Raw genomic sequence first — 25,091 nt, 5'->3', positions numbered from 1 at the left:
AGAGAGAGAGAGAGAGAGAGAGAGAGAGAGAGAGAGAGAGAGAGAGAGAAAGCAGGGGAAGGGCAGAGAGAGGGAGAGAATCCCAAGCAGGCCCCACACTGTCAGTGCAGAGCCCAATGTGGGGATCAAATCCAATGAACTGTGAGATCATGACCTGAGCCTAAATCAAGAGTTGGATGCTTAACCAACCAGGTGCCGCCACTAATGGCTTCTTCATTTTAATTAGTCATCACTTTATAGACCCTGTCTTCAAATGCAGCCCCATTCTGAGGTACTGGAGGTTAGGGATTTGACATTTGAATTTTGAGGGATCACAGTTCAGTCCATAACAATCCTTACCAATCCTAATAAGTAGTTTTGGTCCTGCGAGACAAAGTGTGGGGTTCAGAGAATCTATAGAATACTTCCTCTGGGGCAGTGGGTGGCATCTCACCCATGCTCCTGGAGCTCAGTGATGAAATGAAAGAGTGCTAATGGGAACTTTTAAAGTTCTGCATTTCTTTTCTGTTATTTCCTGAGATTCTACAGAAAGAAGAGGCCCGAGCTGTAATTTTGTTCTGATCTGAGAAATCAAGTTAGTATCCTGCAAGATTTAATTCAAGGAGAAGGATACTACTTCTAGTTGGTGGATGATGAAAGCTTTGCATGACAGGTGACATTCCAGCAGGGCCTTGGAGAATGGACAGCAGTTAGATGTGAAGAAATCAGAGTGTAAGAGGCAAAACAAAGGCCTTGTATTGTGGGAAAATGTGGCATGTGTAAGGATGTTATTTCTTGCAAACCTTGCAAATACGTGAGGCATTTTATGTGGGTTATTATTTTGAATTCCCCTCAGAACATCTGGGAGCTAAGCTAAAGAAGAATTTACAGTCCTTTTCAATGATGAGGAAACAAAAGCTCGGAGATGTTGAATAATAAGTAAGAAAGATATGATTGAACACACCTGTCTGACTTCAGGGTTCTTCCCACAAGGAGGCACATGTATTAATTTTCTACTGTTGCTGTAACAAATTACCACAAACTTTATTTTAAACAACCATAATTTATGATCCCACAGTTTTTTAGGTCAGAAGTCTGGGTGTGCTCAATGGATTTTCAGCTCTGCATCTCACAAGACTGAAATCAAGGTGCCTGCTGGTCTGGGTCCCCATCTGTAGCCTCTGGGGGAGAATCTGCTTTCAGCTTCATTCAGGTCATTGGGAGAATTTGACTCCATGTATTTATAAGACTGAGGTCCCTGTTTCCTGGCTGACTGTTGTCAGTTGAAGGTCATTTACAGCTCCTAGGGGCTGCTTGCATTTCCTGTTTGTAATCCTCTTCATTGTCAAAACCAGAAATGGCAGACAGGTTGTCATACTTCCTGTCTCTTTCACCTCACAGGAATGATGAGTGCAGAACCCTTGTAGAAGGAGCAAGGGGGCAGGGGCTGAGGAAGGATGGCTGGGAGGGCCATCAGAGTGATGGGGGTGTCCTTTTATAGGCCCATGGGTATATGGGCTTTTGTTGAATCACTATTTTTCATATGTTATGCATATTTTATAAGTATTAGTTTTTATTAACTACTTAATAAGTTAAAACTAATTGTAAGCAGGTTGGCCCCTTTTTATGGGGGAAATGGACAGTTCATTTCTGGGAGGAAATTTTAGATGTATTTTCTAATTTACACATATCTACTACTCAGATGTGCAATGAAAATACAGTAAAACCGGGGCGCCTGGGTGGCGCAGTCGGTTAAGCGTCCGACTTCAGCCAGGTCACGATCTCGCGGTCCGTGAGTTCGAGCCCCGCGTCAGGCTCTGGGCTGATGGCTCAGAGCCTGGAGCCTGTTTCCGATTCTGTGTCTCCCTCTCTCTCTGCCCCTTCCCCGTTCATGGTCTGTCTCTCTCTGTCCCAAAAATAAATAAACGTTGAAAAAAAAAATTTTAAAGAAAATACAGTAAAACCTTGAATGGTAATTTGTTCTGCGAGTGTTCTGAAAGACGAGCAACAATTTCTAATAAATTTTAACTTGATAAACGAGCGATGTCTTGCAATATGAGTAGTATGCAACATCAGATGTCACGTGATCATAAGTGACCCAACGTTTCTTGAAATTCGCTTTGATATACAAGTGCTTTGGATTACAAGTATGTTTTTGGAATGAATTATGCTCACAAACCAAGGTTTTACTGTACAGTTCTTTAGTCTCTATAATCTAATTTTCATCATCCACTCTCACACTGCTGGGTGGAGATAAGCAGGGAAAGCAGGGGGCACAGTCAGGCCTTTTAATAGGCTCTTCTATGTCTATAGGTTTCAGTGGTCTTTTCCACATGGCTCATTCTCTTGGGCAATGTTCATTTTTTAAATGTCTTATGTATGTATGTATGTATGTACGTAAGTATGTATGTATGTATTGAGAGCTAGCAAGCGAGAACAAGTAGGGGAGAGGCAGAGAGCGAGGGACAGAAGATCCAAAGCGGACTCTGTGCTGACAGGCTGATAGCAGTGAGCCCGATGTGGGGCTCGAACTCACAAGCCATGAGATCAGGGCTGAGCCGAGGTTGGAATCTCAACTGACCGACCCATGCAGGTGCCTGGAAATGTTTAGTCTTTCAGATGTTTTCCTTCTTCCTTTGATTCTCCTGGAAATCTAGGGTCTGGGGGTGTGACATGGTGGCAAAGGGAAGGGGTTTCTAGCCTAGACCCTCTAGTCCTCTGGAGCCTTGCTGATGTTCACTGGGGGCTACTGGCCTTGCCTGCCCCAGGGCCTGTCTGCCAGTTCCCTGAGGCAAAGGGAGGAACTTCTGATTTCCTCTTGGCTCCATCAGGTCCTGGTGATCCTGCCGATCCCTCCCCTGCTGATTCTGTGAGCACTAGAGGCTGCTCTGAGTCTCAGCTATGTCTCCAATAATGCCTCTGGAGCCTCTTCAGAGGCTTTCCCCTTGCCATGACAGCTTCCAGGTCAGGCCCACTGCTCTCAATTCACTTCCTCTCACCCTGGGGTATGAAAGAACTTTCCCTCATTCCACCCAGAAGCCGAGGGCAGTTCAGGGGAGGTAACTCAGGCGCTGCTCCTTATCAAACCAGGTGGCCCTACCTCTTCCCATTCGGCTGCAGCTCTACGTGTTGCCTGGGACCACCCTGCACTTCTCTGGTTTTAGCTTTCCCCTCTGTTTGTGTGATATTGCTTCCCTTCAGGGATGGGTCTAGAAGGGAGCAGTCATCCCACATTTGTCTGACCCTGGTCTCCCCAGTCCCTGCTTGCTCCTTTAAATATTCTCTCAGGGCAGAAGGAGTGGCCGGCTATTTTCTCTGATCTTGTAGTGACTTCTCCATGCCCTCCTTCATCCCACCTCCTTCCCTGGGCCTGGGAGAGAAACTGCCACAGGGAAAGGGAAAATGCAGAAGTTTTAACTTCCTAACACCAATTTTTGAGCATTGAAGGATTTTCAAGCTTATTTGTCCAAGGACACTTCTGCCTTAGTTTCCAGTAAATAAACCCATTTTAAGCTACTAATAAGAAAAGAAGGCCCTTTAGGGAAAGTCAGTCAAATGTAGAAAGTGGGACAACCACTCACTTGTGAAATAGCAACCGCAGCACTTTACACATCTTGGTGATCTTCTTTGATCTTTATGCTTGGCCTAGAAGGGAATAAAATACAAGTGGCTAAGAACTTGAACTTGTAAATGAGGAGCCTTTCCCTTTTGTGCAGTAAGTGGGCAGGTAATTTGATCTTCACTTTACACCAAAAAGCAAAAGAACTCCAGACAATTCACGAGTTAAATGTAAGAAAATTAAAGTGTAGAAAAACTAGAAAAAACATCGGGAGGGGCAAGGACACAGTAAACTTCTAAGTGGTGATAGAAGTCATGAAGAAAAGAATCAGCAGAATTGACTGTATGAAATTAATTTTTAATTAAAATTAATTTAATTTTTACTTAATATTTTATCTATAATTTAAAATTTTCACATACAATTATCATTAATTATATTTTAGTTATATTTTATTATTCAATTAAATATTAATTTAATCTTAATTTAATTTTTCAGTGTTTATTTATTTATTTTGAGAGAGAAAGAGAGAGAGAGAGAGAGAGAGAATGATCAGGGGAGGGGCAGAGAGAGAGGGAGAGAGAAGATGTGAAGTAGGATCTGTGCTGACAGCAGAGAACCTGATGTAGGCTTGATCTCACCAACTGGGATCATGATCTGAACTGAAGTCAGATGCTTAATGACAGAGCCACCCAGGTGCCCCTCTTAGTTTAATTTTTAAATTAAATTTGCTTTATCCTAACTGGCTGTTCATGAAATTGGTCACAGGCAAACTGGATTTTAAGCGAATTGGTTTGGGAGAAACTGGTCAGCTCCACCTCAGGGGGCATGGTGGTGGGAACAGAGAGAGAAAGAAAGAGATGTGAATAATGTTGCTGGAGGCAAAGATAGGATTGGTGACCAAGTAGTTACAGAAGACAGGTAGGAGGGAGGAGTCAAGAATGAATCTGAGGTTTTGGACCCAGGTAGCTGGGAAGGTAGTGGAACTAATTAACCCAATTTGGGAACCAAGGGAGAGGACCAGTTTCGCTACTCCAAGTTGAAATTGCTACTAGTCATTGGTTCTCAAACTTTGATTTGTATTAGAATCACTATAGGATTTGTTAAAACACACATTGCTGAGTCCATCCATCCTTAGAGTTTCTGGTTCAGTAGGTATGAGTTAGGGCTTTAGTATTTGCATTTCTAACAAGTTCCCAGGTGATGCTATGCTGCTGACCAGGGGCCATCACTTTGAGAATCACCATCTAGTTTTTGGGGCGGAGATGGTGGGAGGTATCCAGTAGAGAGGGCCTGGAGAGAGATCACAACCAGACAGAAGGATAATAATTGCTCCCATTTACTGTAAAGCTTCCCATTGGTATGTCAATAATGGATAAGTATTCATCATCCCCCGGGGGAAGGGCTACAGGGTGGGTAGGGGCTGGGGGGGGGATGGAGAGGCCAGAACCCTTGGGCCAATTGTCTTTGACCTGAACAGCCATCTCCATTTACCCCAGAGTGCATACAAACATTATCATTTTGCTTATGTAGGCAGTGATATGAAAAACTGTAAAACAGTGGAAAGCACTGATTTGCTGAGTGCTTATTCTGTGGCAGACTCTAGTGATATCCCTATGAGCAAGATGCTATTATTACCCAGATTTAAGAGAGGAGAAAATGTGGGGGTAGAGAGGTTAACCCACTTCAGTGGTTCACTTCAATGTCACATGGCTGGTAGTTGGCAGATTCAGGATTAAAGCCTTGTCTGGCCTATTTCCAAACCTGAGCTTCTAATCATTATGTCTCTTAAAGGATTTGAACATAATCTGCATAGAGGTGATATTTAAAACAATGATATTGGATGAGACTACCAGGGAAGAGGGTTTAGAGAGAAATGTTCAAGTATAGTACGTTGGGGAACATCTACGTTTAGGGCATGAGGGGAAGAAATTGAGTTCTAGAGTATAACACAGAAATGAAATAATCTAGAGAAAATTTCACTAGTGTCATATGCCTTGGAGCTGTCAAGAAAGAAGAAGACAAAGCAAAGGCCACTGAACTTTGAGACTAAAGTCATTGTTAACCTTTAAAGGAACTGCTCCACCAGAGAAGTAAAGATGAAAAGCTCTGTGTTTATCTGTTGGTGATTAACAAACAACTTCAGACATAGTGTCTTAAATTAATAGCATCCTTTATGGTTTCTCACAATTCTGTGGGTTGATTTAGTTCAGCTGGGTGGTTCTTCAGCTCCACCTGGTGTTGACTGGGGCACTGGGAGGCTGAAGTTATCTGGAGGTCTGGCCAGAAACATCCAAAGTGGCTCACTCACGTGACTGACAGTGAGTGCTGGCTTTTGGCCAAAGAGTATTGGTTATCCAATATTGATGTAGAGTTTATCCATGAGTCCTGGATTTCTCCCCGCATAGCAGTAGGATTATAATAAGATATATTTCAAGTACATAAAAGTCAGAGCTGTAGATCTCTTAAGTCCTAGTCTCTGAATTTAACATTATTTCTACCATATTCTAATAGTAAAAGCAAGCCACAAGGCTAACCAAGATTAAAAATCCAGATTCAGGGATTGGAGAAATGGAGTCTAATCAATGGGAGAATTGGCCAAGAATTTGAGCCCATTTTTAATTTACCGCAGGGTGGGTGATGACAAGGTAGATGTAGTTAATATATACTATTTACCTTTCTTTTTTTTATGAATATAACTTATTGTCAAATTGGCTTATATACAATACCCAGTGTTCATCCCTGCTCAGTGCCTGCTCAATGCCCATCACCCATTTTCCCTTCTCCCCCCGCCCATCGACCCTCAGCTTGTTCTCTGTATTTAAGAGTCTCTTGTGGTTTGCCTCCCTCCCTCTCTGTAACTATTTTTTTCCTCTTCCCTTCCCCCATGGTCTTTTGTTAAGTTTCTCAAGATCCACATATGAGTGAAAACATATGATATCTGTCCTTCTCTGACTGACTTATTTCACTCAGCATAATACCTTCCAGTTCCATCCATGTTACTGCAAATGGCATGATTTCATTCTTTCTCATTTACCTTTCAAGAAATTTTATAATAAAGGGGAAAAGAGAACAATGTTGGTTGAGAGCACGGAGGTTTTAGGGAAGGCTTTTTTAGGGTATAGGTTGAAATATAGATTATGTAGGGCTATGTGCCAATATGACCTCAGACTTGCAGCCTAAAACCACAATTGTTATTTTATAGTTTCTATGTATCAGGAGTCTAGTCATGGCCAAGTTGGGTCCTCTGCATTAGAATTTCACAGAGCTTGTCATTTGGGGCTGCAGTCTCATCTAATACTCAACTGGGGAAGGACCCATTTCCAGGCTTTTGTAGCTTTTAGCAGCACTCAGTTCTTTGTGGGCTGTTGGATGAAGGACCACAGTTTTGGGCGCTATTGGCTAGAGGCCGCCCTCAGTTACTTGCCATATAAGACGTTCCAGCATGCACTTGCTTTCTCAAAGCCAGAAAGAAGGAATGGGTGTCCTTGAAAGACAGGCATTATGTATTTTGATCACATACATGTAATCATGTACATCCTGTCATGTTTGCCATATTCTAATTGTTAGAAAGCAAGTCACAAGTCCTGCCCACAGTCTAAGGGCATAAAACACACAAGGTCATGAATACCAGGAGATGAGGATTATAGGGGCCATCTTAGAGTTGGTTTGTGACAGAAGACTTGAATTTATTTATAGTCTGGAAAGCAATGGCCAGAGTACAGGAAAAATCAATCTTTAGAGATAGGGCAGGGATGACTGGTGGACAAGGGTTAAGGTCACATGTAAGTTAGATTTGGAAAGGAATATTTTTCATTTTGAATATATAGAAAGAGGGAAGTAATTGGAAAAGGTAAGAGAAGTTTTAATGTGTGAAGAAGGGAAGTTTCTAATAGAGTTCTCATCAGAAAGTTTCCAAGAGAGTGGACCCTCCTGATAAATATGAGGTGATATTATTTACTGTCCTGAGTATTAAGGGGAGATTCGTACTTTGAGGAAAGTGGAAAATATTTGAAATAAGTACTATGGGGAATGTTATAGATGTTGATTTGAAGTGAAACTAGGGAGAGAATAAGATAATAAACAGCAGACGGACTATATTATGTTGTTCATCATGAATTGATTTAGAACCATTGACCAACAATAGGAGAGATGTTAAAATGATTGATGATGAGGTTTAAGCTGTGGAAGGAGGCAAATGAGGTCACTTATTCTTATAAGTGAAAAATGCTAAGAACAAAGAGTTTGAAGGGTGTGAGATCTCCATTGAGGCAAATATTAGGTTCAATAAGACTAAGAAAGCGGCATAGCAAAGAGAATTTTTAAAAATCTTAATCTTATTGGAATTTCCAGCAAAATTGGAAACACTCTCTTCTTGAAATATTCTCCATAGCTTCCATAATATGCACATTCTGGGTTGTTTCCCACTTCTCTGGAGTCTTGATTTTGTTCAGCAACTCTTGATCCTCTCTTCATCCTTAGGGTTTCCCCCCTAAGCCTGCTTCTCTTCTTGTCCTCTCAGGGTGATTTCATCCACTCCCATGGATTTAATTACTCTCTAAAGGCTGCCAACTTCCAAAAGTTATGTTTCCGGTCCAGATTTTCTCATTAGTTTTAGCCTATGCCCAGCTGCCTGCATGTCCCACGGGCACTGAAGCTGGACGTTTCAAAAATAGAAAGCATCATTTTTCCCTCTCTCCTTGCCCTCCCCTTCCACCAGTGTTCCCTATTTTGGAGAATGGCACCAACACTCACTTATTTGCTGCACTAGGAAACTCAGTGTCATCCCCGACACTACTCTTTTCTTTACCCCATAGCCATCAGAAACACTTTACCACTCTCCCCTTCTATGGTGTCACTCTTCCACTCCAGCTATCATTATATTTTGTCAGCTTACTCCATCAGGCTCCTACAGTACCTCACTACTTCTAATGTTAATCCTCTACAACCTGTTTTCCTCCTTGAGTCAAAGGGAACTTGCAAAATGCAAATCTTATTATATCAATACACCCATGCTGACACACACACACACCACTTAAAATCCTTCATTGACTTCCTGTTGCCCCTATAATACATAATACAGGATACGATTTGATGAGAACTTATGTACTGAGAACTTATCAGTACTAGGCACTAGGATTCACAGTATATATGTTAAAGAACAAATCCTTAGAATGAGCTTTTAGGACTTTAATTATCTGGACCTAGTGTAGCTCTTCAGCCATATCTCTGTCTATATTGCCTTCTTCACTTGGCTTATTCCAACTCATCCTTCAGGAAACAGCCTAGAGGTTACTAACTCCCTTGTCCTGGGTTCAACTTGTCTTATGGAACAATGAACTTAGTACATTCTATAGTATTAACCTTCTTATTTTTCTTTCTCCAATACTATTCTGTCTTATTAGTTATTGTACCTGAAATACCTTTCACAATACCTAGCTCACAGTAGTTGCTCAATAAATATTTATTGAATGAACGAATGAATCTAAGAGTCAAAACAATTCTAAGCATTGATGGAATTTAAAGGAGTAGCTCTGCGTGTGGCTCCACAACTTCCCTTATCTTTTTCCATGTTGATAGCCATTTTTCATGCTTAAAAAATAGATATCTAATATTCAAATGTGCATTTATATTAGGAAGTTATGAAATCTACTATTATCCACAAGTCTTCAGTAGGATCCATAATACAAGAGAGCTTAGAATAAAAAAGTGTTTGGGAAGAAATACAGGTTCAACTGTATTCCTCAACAGCTGTATTTCCCAGTTGAGTGATTAAACTGTGCAGATAAAGGCTCTAATTCAAGAAGTGAGGAATGAGTGAGTTCTAGAATTGAGTAGAAGAGAAAATGGTAGTTAGAAGTGACTAGGCAAAAACATAATCCCATGAAATCCATAGAGACATTGGGAGGGTCAGAGGATTGCCCAGACTATATGAACTGGAGATTTGAGCCAATTTTATTTTAATCTCAAAACACAAAGTGACCCCAATTGACACTGAGTTGTGAAAATCAAATGTACATCTATGATTTTCTTTATCATTAATGTTATGACTGCAAACCATTTAGCATTGTCTTTACCTACATGGAACAATAGAAGGGAGGGGGAGGAAGGATTATCAACACATTTGGGAAAGACAGTGTATTTTTGAGAGGATTCAAAGAAAACTTTTGTGAATGAGATAGTTTTAAGTCCTTGTAGAGGAGCTCAAAATAACACATGCCATACCCTTGACAGAGTGTAACGTTTGGTGTTGTGGAAGGCAAGCGATATCAGTTTTTTGTTTTCTTGCCAACTAAATGTATATCTTTCTTCACTTCCCTTTTTTCATAACTTCATCTCTTTGTTATTTTAGATATATGTATTTTAGATATATGTATTTATTTTAGCAATGTATGGGCATTGCTAATGCTCACCACCTGGCATCCCATCCCATTAGACTGGAATAGTAGGAAGAGTTTTTGAAAAGGTATGCATATCCTACCAGGGAGATCAGCATGGGAGATGAGTGAGGGCAGTGCTTCTCATAATGAGGTCCCTAGTCAAGTAGCATTAGCATCACTTGGGATGATGTTTGCTAGAGATGTGAATTCTCTGGCCCCAACTAGGATCACTAAGTCAGAATCTCTGGGGGTGGGGCAAGCAATCCATGCCTTCATAGACTCTTCAGGTGATCCTGTTATGCGTGAAATTTTGAGAACCCAACTGGGCTGGAATTTTGCCATGAGTCATTTAGTAACCATATGTGATAGGTGCTTAAGGTTAATTTTCTGCTCTCCTCAAAAGGCTTACTACTGAGATGTCTTTGGAAGTTAGATTCTTTAGGTAATGATGATGAAAAACTTATCTGTAGAGCATTCAATAGCAGCCTGAGAAAACACAATGGCTGCTAACTAGGCTGTTTATGTGGAACACAGTTCAGCTAACGAAATTCCAGAGTACTTGAAGCAAAGCAGGGGGTGCCTACTACCTCTCTAACTTTCACCTTCACCATCCCATGTCTTGCGTTCCATCATTTTTCTAGTGTAAGCTATGAAAATCATCCCACTTCCTTTTTAACATTCACCACAATCACTCACAACATAAATGAACCTCAGTTTACTATTAAGTGTCTGGGTTTCCTCTAAGCTGCAGAACAACCTTTCTCCTGGCATTCTTGCCTCCACAGGACTACAGATTAAGAAATATCTATAAGCATGCTCCTCCTGGGCTTACATTTAGTTTCCCTGTTGATATTGGGTAGGAGGGAGTAATGGATAAAAAATGGTGATAGTTACTTTTGCTCTGAGAGAAACTGGAAGGCATGACTTCACCAAATATTAATCATTATAATTTTGTGTGCTATGTAATGAGAAAATAATATATATAAATATACACATATAAATATACACATACACATATAAATATATATATATATATATATATATATATAGACACACACACATATATATATACACACACACACTGTGTGTGTGTGTGTATATATGTGTATATATATAGCTAATACATATATATATAGCTAATACATATATATATATATATATATAGCTAATACATACATACATATATGTATATATAGCTAAAAATACAATATGCTTGGTGGTATAATATAGATGTGTATAAAATACAGATAAGTAGATGAGGGGCAATTAATGGGGTGTCTGGTCCTTGGCATGCATGATGTTTTACATGCTATTAAACTCTTCCAGTAAAATCCTATGATATATAGTTTTACATTATTTTGCATATATTTTTATTTATATCACATGAATGCCACATTGAAGCACCCATATTTTAAGTAGATAAAATACAAGCTAATTCAATGCATGACAAATTGTGATAAAGTGTTAGTATATGTTTTCTTGCCTGTTACCTAAAACTGGATTTAAGGGGGCGCCTGGGTGGCTCAGTCGGTTGAGCGTCCAACTTCGGCTCAGGTCACGATCTCGCGGTCCGTGGGTTCGGGCCCCGCGTCGGGCTCTGGGCTGATGGCTCAGAGCCTGGAGCCTGCTTCGGATTCTGTGTCTCCCTCTGTCTCTGCCCCTCCCCCGTTCATGTTCTATCTCTCTCTGTCTCAAAAATAAATTAAAACGTTAAAAAAAAAACAACAAAAAACTGGATTTAGGCCTGAAGTCATAAACAACCAGGACATGTATTACTACTATTTTAGGAGAAAGAACTAAATCTTAACCAATATCCAGAACATTATCTAATTCAATGCAGAAGCTTGGGTTCCCAGTACCTAATCACATAGATGAAGCTTCATGTATCCTAGAAGACATGATATCTGAGACTTGTCTGGCTATGTAAGAAAATAGAATTCTATGAAAGAAGAAACAAAAGGGTGCAGAGGACCACTTTATATAGGAAGGTCTGGGAAAGCCTCTGTGAGGATGGTTACAATCCCAGTGTATATATGTGGTTCCACCTTACACTTGTATGGTTCACGGCCTGGCACTGCCCCATAAATCCCAATCTCAGAGTCTGTGATGTCACTTTGGAGTACAATTCATGTTTACTTCAATCTCGGCCCTTTTACATACTTGTTGACTCACATGGTTTTTTAAATTCCATTTATAGATTTAGACATTTGAGAAGTGGCAAGATTGGTTTGCCTCTAGACACTGAATCAAAGATTTTCCTCAAACCCAACAAAATAAATGAAGCCAGAATGAGGCTTCTGCTTGGCATTTAGCAGGGATGGCACAGATTTCCCCAGCACAGCACATGGCGGAGCAAGTGAACAGCATTCCCTGAAGTATTACCAGGAGCTCTAAGCTACAGAGTTGAGCCAAATCAGGCTGCTTACCCGATGGAAAAAACTTGGTGTGAATATACATATATATGTTACATGTCTATGTGAGCATATAATATCGTATCTATATATAGTTAGCTAAAGCTGGCAATGAAAACAAAAACTCTGCACTTTCTTGGCTTACTTGAACTGAATAAAAATAGAGAACAATATGGAAGCCACCGCTAGTTAAAGGGTGTGTGCATATCCCATGAAAGAATCTGTTAAGAATTTTACGGTCTGACCGCCTCTTGGTTTGGAAGCCAGAGGCCAGCTTCCTGTCATGTTCTGTACTAATTTAACAAGGATGACTTCAAGGAGGGCTTTGTGCGCAGGCACAATTTAGGGCCAAGAAGAAAAAAGAGTTTTCTCTAAGCTAGTCCAAATTAGGTGATCCCTTGAAGTGAACAGCCCAGTAAATAGTAGGTCCTGGTGTGGTAGGGGCAGGGAGTCTGGGGTGAACAAATGCACAGAAAATGGGTGTGTACATTTGCATGTGTTAAACATATATACAGATACATAAACACTGCCATTTGTTCGGTGCTTATAAACTAAAATTATATCTTAACTCTATCATAATTTAAGTCTACTCTATTTGACATCTGTGCTCTCTAAGAAATGATTTATTCAATAAACATACAGTGAGCATCTATTATATGCCAGGCACAATATTTGGTGCTAGCATACAGAGGTGAATAAAGCCTTTGTGGAACTCACAATCCAGTGAGCGGGACAAATACAGATTATTATTCTTCACTGCTATTGAGTGCTATAATGTTGATCTATACAAAGTCACTTGGAATCATAGAAAATTGTTCCAGTTACTTTGCTGTGTAATAAATTAGCCCAGGATTTAATGGCTTGAGGCAGCCATATTTTTATTTCTCACAGATTCGGTGGGTTAGGCATTTGGAAAGGGCATAAAAAAGGAAAGAAATGGCGTGTCTGTGTCCCACAATGTCTGGGACCCAACCGGGAAGGCATGATGGCTAGGACTACTGCCCAGAGTGTGTACACAGGACCTCTCCATGTGGCCAGGTTTCCTCGAGGCATGGCAGTCTCAGGCTCCAAGTGCGTGTGTTCCAGCAAACAAGGTGGAAGCCCAGCTTCATAAGACACTGGTTTCACTTCCGCCACATACTCTTTCAGATGAAGCAGCTACAAGTCCACCCAGAAGCAAGAGGAAGGGACATAGACCCTAACTCTCAGTGGGAGGAATGTCAAAGAATTTTGTGGCCATTTAAAAACTGCTGTGAAAAGAGAGTGCCTTACTAGCTGGGGGTGTCAGGAAAAGCTTCACAGAAGAGGTGGTATTGAAAGAGGAATGGAAATTTGCCAGGGGAAGTGGAGTGGGTAAGAATTACTTCTTCAGAGGGAACAAAATCTCTCATGCTTACACATACACAGGGAACAAAGAAACATAAGAAGGAACATGAAGGGTGACTATGAAGTGGATCAAGCATCAGAGGAAAATCAGTCTCATTGCTTTCAGACACCTTGAACACATCAACGTGTCTGGGCTGCTAATGTAACTCAACAATTGTCCATTGATTCTGAAAGCATATACATTCATTTGGGAAAGCTTTGTGGAGCAGATGGGTTTAAAGTGGAAGTTGGGAGGAGACTCCTTTTTCTTTAACAAACGCAGAGTACTTTCTCTTTACCGGTACTGTACTAAGGACATGGCAATTTCAACTCACTTAATTCTTAGCACAGCCCAACAAGGCAGCTATTATCTCTCATTTACTAATTAGGAAATTGAGTCCCAGAGAGATCAAGTAATTTACCCAAGTTCACATGGCCGGCCAGGGGTGGACTGAGGATTCCCAGCAGTCTGGACACCTCACCCCTACACAAGATCACCCTTTAGACAGTTGGAGTAGAACAGTGGCTGAAATTGAAGGCCACACCGAGGGCTTGAATTTGGTCTGTGTGGTAACTGCGAGCCACTTAGAGCATATAAAATGGCAATAAAGGTGGTCTAAATTGTGTTCACATAGCTAGTTATTGGCTGAGCCAGGTAAGAAGACAACAGTCTTCTGCTTCTTGTTTCAGTGTTCTTTGCTATTCCCCAAAGTTCCTGTGCCTGGAGAGAATATTTCATGCTTCAACACTATTTCTCAATGTTTTAAATAATTATTTAAGAGCTTGGGCTCTTGAAGAACAAGCAAGCAATGGGTGGCGGGGGGTGGGGGGCGGTAGATGGTAACTCACGCCCTGCCATACAGGATTTATCTGCAAGATACTCTCCATGTTAAGTCAAATCAGTTGATTTACCTACAGGAGGCATTTTAAGGGTAATAATCTAGAATAATGCAAAGCATATTTTGTAGTTTGTCTCTCAAAGATATAAAGCAATATATAATTAGAAGCAGTTTAATTTCTCCATCAATTCAGCACGTTTTTACTGCCATGAGCTATGGCTGACCTGATATTCTTCTGTGTGGTGTGGCACAATTTAAATATACATGCTGACATCAGGAAAGACAGCATTAATGTAGGCAATATGTCTGAACGAAAACACCATTATATTATTAAAATGAAAAATGGCTATATCAGCAGAGTATTAGGGATGGAGGCTGAGTAAAAGAACATTAACCTTGCACTCAATTTTAGTCTCACATCTCTGACTCCCTCAAGTAGTTATTAGAGAACCTAAGATGCATAATAGTTTAAAAAGTGGGGGGAGGAACACTATAATGGCTACCTTAGAAAAATGGTAGGAGCAGTTGGCAGCTTAATTTCAGGCTTTGTGGAAATGATTTTAAATGGACATTGTGCTAATCATTTTCTATAAAAAACGTAGACATTTTACTTTTGGATGACTTTATCCTTTCACTGAGATATATTAAAAAGTGATAGGAATAATAAGAACAATGAAAACCATAACATCAAACCCATGTGTTAAAAATGTCCACCAAGGGAGGCAGGGGGGTTCCTGGGTGGCTTAGTCAGTTAAGCATCCAAATCTTGATTTTGGCTCAGGTCATGATCTCGTGGTTAGTGGGTTTGAGCCCCACATCGGACTCTGCACTGATGGTGAGGAGACTGCTTAGGATTCTCTCTCTCCCTCTCTCTCTGCCTTTCCCCTGCTTGCGTTCTTTCTTTCTCAAAATACATAAATGCACTTTAAAAAAATGTCCACCAAGGAAACTCGTGTAAAAATACTGGATTAGGTTAAGTTAGTTTTAAAATTGATGATGGCTTGAAAGAGCAAAGCAGTAGTTTTAGAATTTGTATTTGGAGTGTAGAAAGACATGACATGGAGGAAAGTCAGGCTCATTTTGGCAGAAGGTATGCAGTCCTTGGGCTGGAAGTTGGTGGGACCAAAGTATTGTGGCCTAATTGTATAAATCATCACACAATATATATTTTTGGTGAGGTTTTTCAGTGTGGCTAATCATCACATAACCCTAAAAACTATGGTTCCCTGAATGTATGTATATGTGTTTTTTACTAAACATCTTTTTCTCCAATGAAATGATCTATACAGTTTCCTGCCCTGACTCTATTTCTGCCTGTAGCTGGCAGCAGAAATGCAGAAATCAAAGTATCAAATGCTGGTTTGTCAGTCAGACCAGTAGCCTGCACAGTGTTCTTTTTTTCTTTCTTGAGCCCATTATACATGGTTGTTGTTTTTTTTTAAGTTAAAAAAATTTTTTAATGTTTATTTATTTTTGAGAGAGAGAAAGAGAGACAGTATGAGTGGGGGAGGGCCAGAGAGAGAGAGGGAGACACAGAATCCGAAGCAGGCTCCAGGCTCTGAGCTGTCAGCACAGAGCCTGACAAGGGGCTCGAACCCACAAGCTGTGAGATCATGACCTGAGTCAAAGTCAGAGGCCCAACTGACTGAGCCACCCAGGCGCCCCCCCCCCTTTTTTTAATGCAGAGTAAAAGAGAGCCGAGAATAAACATTTGTATGCCACAGGCCTTCTCTACAAACTGTTATTTAAAAAGGACATTTACACACACTGTACTCATCTCCTGAAAAAGCTAATGAGAATGTTTACTGATTCCTAAGCTGTAATTTCAAAGACACAGTGGTGAGAAAACTGATATACAAGTATTAAAATCATTCTTGGTCTTATGGCATTAAGGTGACAGGGAAAGATCACATATTCTCCCCTTGACTCGAATCTATTAAGACTCATTCTGGCTTATTACAGACATTTGAATTTCTGTAAATTCAAAAATCTTTCTTGCTGACAAAGCTAGGTGCCACTAGCAATGGGATTTAAAAAGTTCCACTTAGATGGTGTTAGAACATATATACAAGAGAAATCAAGCATTCCTTTTTATTTGTGGTTATCTTGGTAACCAAGAGTTGAAGAAGGGTTCATCACATGGCCAGGGCATCGAAATCATTGCTGTTCCCCAGCACTTACTCCCCAAGTTTTTCATACATATTAAAAGTTGGCTACTATCATGGTTTTTCCATGCTGAGGCCAAACACAGGATGTTTGGAAAGAGATTATTATTCAGGAGGCTGTTTTGGAAAGGAGTTTGTTTTACCTTGCAGACTGAATTGCTTATAAGAAAATGAGGCTATTTTTGGATCCCTTTTCTTTCTATTAATGTCAGCTCTGTTGAAGCTCTTTGATTCTTCTACCCTGTTGCTTAGAAACATTTTATTAAATATTGTCAGTACTTCAATCTGATCTGATTTAAAATGTTGCTTTTATCTGTCAATGTGGAAGGAGCTATTGCTTTGCCATTTCCCCCCAATAATTGTATTCTAAGTTATTTATAGTTATTAATGTTTTATTGACAGAAAAATGATAGGTCAGGGTAAGCCAATATCTCTGGTATATCTATTTCAAGGGCATTGGATGGGGGTTGGTCTGGCCAAAGTTTGTGATAGGCAAAAACAGTAGTGATGGGGTGTTCTTAACATTCTTCGTCTCTGACCTTTAGAACCTAAGGGGAGGCAGATAGGGGATTCAAAAACCTCCATTTCCAAGGCCTTCCAACCACCCCTACTGGATCCAATTACCATCCTAACCTGTCACCATCTACCTGAAATTCTACTGTTAGTGGTATTTCTTGGATCTTGTTTAACAAGTCATCAGGTTCACAAATGCTTGATTAGTTTGAAAATTGAGCTAAAATATACTTTGTTTTCTCAACTATAAATAAAAGCAATGACATGGCAAAAAAAAGCTATCAGGTTCAAACTTACTTGGAGATTTGTTGAATAGCTGGATGAAGAGGGGTGTAAGATAGGAAGCTAGTGAAAGCAGAGGCATCAGGAATGAGGAGGGAAAAATGAAAGGGAGGATGGAAAACTGACAAAACAAAGATTATGTATTTCACCTCCCCTCCCCCGCCCCACATTTAATTTGGCTTGATTTCTTCAAATTGCTACTTCACGAAAGGGTTAATTGAGCCAGTAACTCATTTTAAATCTGAACTGCTAGTCTGGGAAAACTCCAAATGCTGTCTTTAAAAGTAACACCCAACTTATACCTTCTGAATGATGACACACCATTTGTTATTAACAGGTACATTTCAAATTAATATACTTAATTTGTATATTACAAATTGTACATCTAATATAATATCTACTATTAAAAAGGATTTTAGGTGGTGTAGAATTGTTATCTGAAGACTTGAAACTTAGTTAAAACCAAATGAAACAGAACTTTCCAAATGGCCACTACAATTAATACACGCACATTTCACATTTATGTAGTGACCCCTATACTTCATGCTCCCTGTTAGATAAAGGGCATTGCCATGTTATACCATGGGCTTGCCTGTTCTGATTCTAATACTGTGTGTAATATTTAATTCTCACTGTTTCAGAATCTCTTATCCTGCTGGGTGATTGGCTTCAACTTTAAAGCCCTTGACCTAAAATGATAGTTAGTAGCTACCTCTAAAATCAACGTTTTATACTTAAACAGCTCATTACTATAACATATGCAGTAGGTCAGACTTCCTTAAAGAAGAATAAGATTTTATGGGTAAACTGATAATGCTTAAGGAACAATACTTTGTCCATTTATGAGAGGGTTTCTAACTGAGAGCTGCTAATGGGGGCACAAGCTAGGAAGAACATATTCAATCTAATTGTAATTTGATTATGTCAATATCACTTCTAAAAACAAATAGATCTCAAGCCATGATTCAAGCAACAAAAGCTAATAATAACTTGGTGTGGAATTACTATTTTTGTCCATATACATCTGGGTGGTTGAAGCAATCTGATTGTATGATTAGGCACAAGTCCAAGCTGTAGAAATACTATGGTCCAAAATAGTTATGTGGGAAACCATTGGAAATGTGTCTCAGTCTCTGAGAGATTTTAACCTGGTGAATCAGTACATTTCTCCCCCTGATAGTTGATGTTTATACTTCAGTGGCAAATAAACACACAAAGAAACCAAAAAAGCATGTTTTCTAGCATTTTATACTAATGGCCATAATCATGGCTGATAATATTATATAACTCTAATATTCTGGGGAGCTCATGATGTTTGACAGTTATGTTTGTCCACTGATCCGTAAGATAGGTAGGAAATACAAAGGTAATGGCAAGATATTTCTAGGCAAACATGAGGCATATGAGTGGAAAGCTATTCATAAACATTAGTATGTAGATATGTGGGATTTAAAAACCTGAGCGTTTGTGTTAAATGTGTCACTCTATGTATTATAACTCTGAACTTTTAAGTTTCATGAATAGTCAAAATGTACAGCATGTACTCTTTGTTTCTTTTCTTCTTTTTCTTCTTTTTTTTTGTTGTTATTTCAACTGATTGCTTGTTTCAGTGCTCATAGATCTGGTAGTCTGAAAAAGAATTGTCCTTTGATAGCTTTAGTGAGGTACTGCTTATGTAGCCTGACATACTGAAGATAGATGGAGTTTTCACATCTGTTTGGGGCTTCTGGAAATTTCTTCCTCTCCAGCAGCAACTGAGGCAATCAAAATGCTGGATCAGAGAAAAGAAAAAAGTATGTATGAATGTAATTTTCATAGACCCAAGATTCTATGGTTGCAAAAACCATGAACTGATTTCAGGGATGATAACAGTAATAGGAATGCTTTAGGTTTAAAGAATTGAAGTCTTTTCCATGTGTATATGGTCAGTTGATTTACAACAAAAGAGCCAAGAATATGCAATTGTGAAAAGGATAGGATAGTCTTTTTAATAAATGGTGCTGGGAAAACTGGACAGCCACATGCATAAGAATGAAAGTGGATCCCTATCTTACACCATCACAAAAATCAACTCAAAATGGATTAAAGACTTGAACATAAGACCTGAAACCAGGAAACTCAGGAAAAAAACATAAAGAGTAAGCTCCTTAATATCAGTCTTCGCAATGAGGTTTTTTTTTGGTTTTGACACCAAAATCAAAGGCAAGAAAAGATAGAATATACAATTGGGACTACATCAAATTAATAAGCTTCTGTGTTACAAAGGAAACATCAACAAAATGAAAGGATGACTTATGGAATGGAAGAAAATATTTACAAATCATATCTCCAATAAGGGGTTAATATCCAAAATATGTAACAAACCCACACAACTCAATGAAAAAACAAACCCCAAACAATCGATTTAAAAATAAGGCAGGGTGGCCAGTCAGTTAAGGATATGACTCTTGATTTTGGCTCAGGTCGTGATCTCATGGTTCATGGGTTTGAGCCCCGCATTGGGCTCCACGCTGACAGTGTGGAGCCTGCTTAAGATCCTCTTTCTCTCTGCAGCTCCCTCTATCACTAGCTCTCTCAAAATAAGTAAGTAAGTAAGTAAGTAAGTAAATAAATAAATAATAGGCAGAGGACCTGAATAAACATTTTTCTACAGAAGACATACAAATGGCCAACATGTATATGAAAGTATGTTCAAAATCACTAATCGTCAGGGAAATCCAAATCAAAACCACAATGAGATACCATGTTAAAATGGCTATCATTAAAAAACAAGAGATAACAAATGTTGGCAAGGATGTGGAGAAAGGGGAACACTTGTGCATTGTTGGTGGAAATGTAAATTGGTGCAACCATTATCAAAAACATTATGGAGTTTCCTCAAAAATTTAAAGATAGTGCTACCATATGATCCAGAAATTCTACTTCTGGATATTTATCCACAGGAAACAAAATCACTATTCAAAGAGATATCTACACCTTCATGTTTATTGCAGCATTTATAATAATCAAGACATGGAAACAACCTAAGTGTTTATCAACAGATAAATGGATAAAGAAATGTGAGAAGTAGAAGAAGGCGAAAATGGTGGCAGAGTGGAAGAACCTAGGCTTGCCTCATCCCACGAATACAACCAGATAACTATCAAATCATCCTCAATACTCCAGAAATTGATCTGAAGACTGGCAGAACAAACTGCACAACTAAAGGTAGAGAAGAGGCCATATCTAAGAAAGCAGAAAGTACAGAAATGTGGTTTGGGAGAGAAACAGAGTGTGGCTGCTGGTAGGGAGGGAGCTGTAGTCACAGACAAGGGTGGGAGACAGACTGACACACAGGGGAGCACATAGGGGAAACAAATCCCCATAGCAATTGGCTTGGAAAGCTAGAGTGCCCAAATTTTGTGAGTTCTTGAAACAAGCAGGGCTCAAAGCCTAAAGTTTTAAAGGCAAATGCTTGGCTCTGGGAAAGCTCAGAGGACATAGGGGCTGCTCTTGGAGAGAAGAAAGGGCAAACAGTCTGTGGACATACAACATGGAAACAACAATCTAAAGAGTGCCTGGGGCACAGAGTGGGGAAATTATTTGCACATCTCAGAACATGTCCCAGAGAGGCAGCATTCATGAAGAAACCCCTCCAGGAACAAATGAACCGGTAGGCACCATTTCCTTGCCCTGCACACCGGAATAAACACAGGGCCACATATGGAGACGAGTGCAGCGCTGACACTCGCTACCTAACTTGCTTACACTAAACCCTGCCCTTCCATTCTCTGGTGGAAACTTCCTTCCCAGTAATGCTTGCCTCAGTCTCAGGTGGTGGGCCACTTCCCCCAGAAGACTGGCCCAAACCCCTGCCAACACTATGCCTCCTGACCTAGGAGTTCTGCAAAGCGATGGTTCCAGTGGTGGCAGCAACAGGTCTCATTCCACAGCAGGCCAGAGAACACCTAATTAAAATGCCACATTCAGGCCAGGGACCAAACACTTCCCACAAAAGGCAAAGATAGCATCTGCAGTTGACTGGCCTGAAGGATAAAGCAGCCAGGGCACAACGCAAGAGTGCAGGCAACACATATTAGATATACTCCTGGAAGCCCTAGGCCCTGGGGAACAGGGAACACTACACTGTAGGACAGTACAAGACCTCCTTTGCATAAAGACATTACCCTCAAGAACAGGAGACAGAGCTGGCTTTCCTAACACAGAGAAACAGGCACAGAAACTAAGACAAAATGAGAAGACAGAGGAATTTGTTGCAAATGAAAGAAAAAGACAAGGCTGTTGGCAGGAGATCTAAGTGAAACAGAAGTAATATGCTTGATGGAGAATTTAAAACAAGGATCACAATGATACTCACTGGACTTGAGGAAAGAGGGGAGGACATCAGTAAGACCATTAATATAGAGAAAAGTAATAACATAGCAGAGATAAAGGGCTCAATAAATGAAATGAGAAACACACTTGATGGAATGAAGAGCAATATGGAATAAGCAGAGGAATGAATTAATGATCTAGAAGACAGAGTAATGGAAAGCAATCAAACTGAACGAAGAGAGGAAAAAAGAATTATGTAAAATGAGAATAGACTTAGGGAACTCAGTGACTCTATCAAATGTAATAATATTTATATTCTTGGAGTCAAAGAAGAAGAAGAAGAAGGAGAAGAAGAAGAAGAAGAAGAAGAAGAAGAAGAAGAAGAAGAAGAAGGCGGCTAGCTAGCTAAGGGGGCAGAGAATATATATGAAGAAATAATAGGTGAAAAATTCCCTAATCTGGGAAATGAAACGATGTAAAATATGACACTATATATCTAAAATGTGGGGAGGAGAGAAGTAAAGATTGCGTTTAAACTTAAGTGACCATCAACTTAATATAGACTATTATATGCAGAAGATGTAATATGCAAATCTAATAGTAACCACAAAGCAAAACCACTAAATAAATGCACAAAGAATAAAGAGAAAGAAATCCAAATATATAACTAAAGAAAACGAGCAAACCATGAAAGAGAGAAACAAGAAAGTATCAGAGAAAATCTTCAGAAGCAACCACATGACAAGTAATAAAATGGCAATAAATATATATCAATAATTACTTTGAAAGCAAATGGATTGGGGAGTGGCTCAGTCGGTTAGGCATCTGACTTCAGCTCAGGTCATGATCTCACAGTCCGTGAGTTCGAGCCTTGCATCGGGCTCTGTGCTCACAGCTCAGAGCCTGGAGCCTGCATCGGATTCTGTGTCTCCCTCTCTCTGCTCCTCCCCTGCTCATGCTCTGTCTCTCTCTCCCCTTCAAAAATAAATAAAAAACATTAAAAAAAAAAGGAAAATCATTAAAAAAAAGGAAAGCAAATGGATTAAATGCTCCAATCAAAAGTGACAGAATGGCTAAAAACAACAAGAGCCATCTATATGCTGCCTATAAGAGACTCATTCAAGGCCTAAAGACACCTGCAGATTAAAAGTGAGGGGGTGGAATACACAAAAATAAATTCAGAATACATTAAAGACCTAAAAATCCTAGAAGAGAGCACAGGCAGTAACTTCTTTGACATCAGCCATAGCAACTTCTTTCTAGATATGTCTCCTGAGGCAAGGGTACCAAAGCAAAAATAAACTATGGGAAGGGACTACTTCAAAACAAAAAACTTCTAAAAAAAAAAAAAAGCTGCTGTACAGTGAAGGAAATAATCAACAATACTAAGAGGCAGCCTACAGAATGGTGGAAGATATTTGTAAACAATATATCCAATAAAGGGTTAGTATCAAAAATATATAAAGAACTTATAAAACTCAATACCCCCAAAATGAATAATCCCATTAAAAATGGGCAGGAGATATGAATAGATTTTCTCTAAAGAAGACATACAGATGGCCACAGGCATATGAAAAGATGCTCATCATCACGTACCATAAGGGAAATGCAAATCAAAACTACAATGAGATATTACTTTACACCTGTCAGAATGGCTAAAATCAACAACACAAGAAATAACAGGTGTTGGCGAGAATGTGGAGAAAGGGAAACACTTGTGTACTGTTGGTGGGAATGCAGTCCCTGTGGAAAACAGTATGGAGTCTCCTCAAAAAGTTAAAAATAGAACTACCCTGTAATCCAGCAATCACACTGCTAGGTATTTACACAAGGAATACAAAAACACAAGTTCAAACGGATACATGCACCCCTATGTTTATAGCACCATTATCTACAATAGCCAAATTATGGAAACAGCGCAAGTATCCATTAATTGATAAATAGGTAAAGAAGATGTGGTGTGTGGGTGTGTGTGTGTGTGTGTGTGTGTGTGTGTGTGTGTATAACTGGAATTTAAATAAAAACATAAAAGAAAATGAGGAGGTAGAGAAACACTTATCATGCAAATGGATGTCAAAAGAAAGCCAGAGTAGCAATACTTATATTGGACAAAACAGACTTTAAAACAAAGACTAATAAGAGCAAAGAAGGCTGTATAATAATAAAGGAGACAATCCTACAAGAAGATATAACAATTGTAAATATTTATGCACCCAACATAGAGACACCCAAATTCATAAAATGGTTAATAACAAATATAAAGGAAGTAATCAATAATATAATAATAGTTATTATTATATGTGGGGATGTTAACACCCCACCTACATCAATGCACAGATCATCTAAACAGAAAATCAAAAGGAAAACATGGCTTTGAATGACACACTGGACCAGATGGACTTAACAGATATATTTGGAAGATTCCATCCTAAAACAGTGGAATACACATTCTTTTGAAGTGTACATGAACATTCTCCAGAATACATCATATATTATGCCACAGAACTAGTCTCAACAAATTCAAGAAGATCAAAGTATTATCATTCATCTTTTCTGACCACAATGCTATGAATGTAGAAGTCAACCACAAGAAAAAAATCCAGAAAGACCACAAATACATGGAAATTAAATAACATGCTACTAAACAATGAATGGACCAGCCAGGAAATGAAAGAAGAAATAAAAAAGTACAGGGAAATAAATGAAAGTAAAAGCAGGTCAGTCAGGAAATAAAAGAAGAAATAAAAAAGTATATAGAAAGAAATGAAAATGAAAACACAACAGTTCGAAACCTTTTGGCCGTAGCAAAATCAATTCTAAGAGGGAAGTGTATAGCAATACAGATCTACCTCAAGAAACAAACAAAAATCTGAAACAACCTAACCTTACACCTAAAGGATGTAGAAAAAAGAGCAACAAAGCCTAAAACCAGTAGAAGGAAGGAAATAATAAAGATTAGAGCAGAAATAAATGATATAGAAACTAAAAACAAAACAAAACAAAACAATAGAACAGATCAATGAACTAGGAGCTGGTTCTTCTAAAAAATCAATAAAATTCATAAACCTCTAGCTAGACTTATCAGGATAAAAAGAGAAAGGACCCAAATAAATAAAGTCACAACTAAGGAGAAGTAAAAACCAAGATCACAAAAATACAAACAATTATAAGAGAATATTATGAAAAGCTATATGCCAACAAATTGGACAACCTACAAAAATGGATAAATTCCTGGAAACATATAACGTACCAATACTGAAACATGAGGAAATAGAAAATTTGAACAG

General features: G+C 39.2%; 1 protein-coding gene and 1 long non-coding RNA gene across 7 annotated transcripts in view; one reads left to right on the top strand and one right to left on the bottom strand.

Annotated features, from left to right (window-relative positions):
* Positions 1–25,091, bottom strand: part of MFAP3L (microfibril associated protein 3 like) — a 136,347-nt gene that overhangs the window by 47,797 nt on the left and 63,459 nt on the right. For all 6 annotated transcript variants that reach the window (XM_040470654.1, XM_040470645.1, XM_040470680.1 and 3 more), the window contains exon 4: positions 3,561–3,624. In XM_040470654.1, coding sequence (XP_040326588.1) covers positions 3,561–3,624 — 64 coding nt within the window. The remainder of the gene's footprint in view (positions 1–3,560; positions 3,625–25,091) is intronic.
* The window catches only part of LOC121027361 (uncharacterized), a 147,263-nt gene that overhangs the window by 95,301 nt on the left and 26,871 nt on the right, over positions 1–25,091 (top strand). The window lies entirely within an intron of this gene.

The sequence above is a fragment of the Herpailurus yagouaroundi genome, unplaced genomic scaffold, assembly GCF_014898765.1.
Source record: "Herpailurus yagouaroundi ecotype Mexico unplaced genomic scaffold, PumYag 28, whole genome shotgun sequence".
Lineage (NCBI taxonomy): Eukaryota > Metazoa > Chordata > Mammalia > Carnivora > Felidae > Herpailurus > Herpailurus yagouaroundi.
The sequence above is the reverse complement of the archived record's forward strand: the minus strand, read 5'-3'. Positions and strand labels throughout refer to the sequence as shown.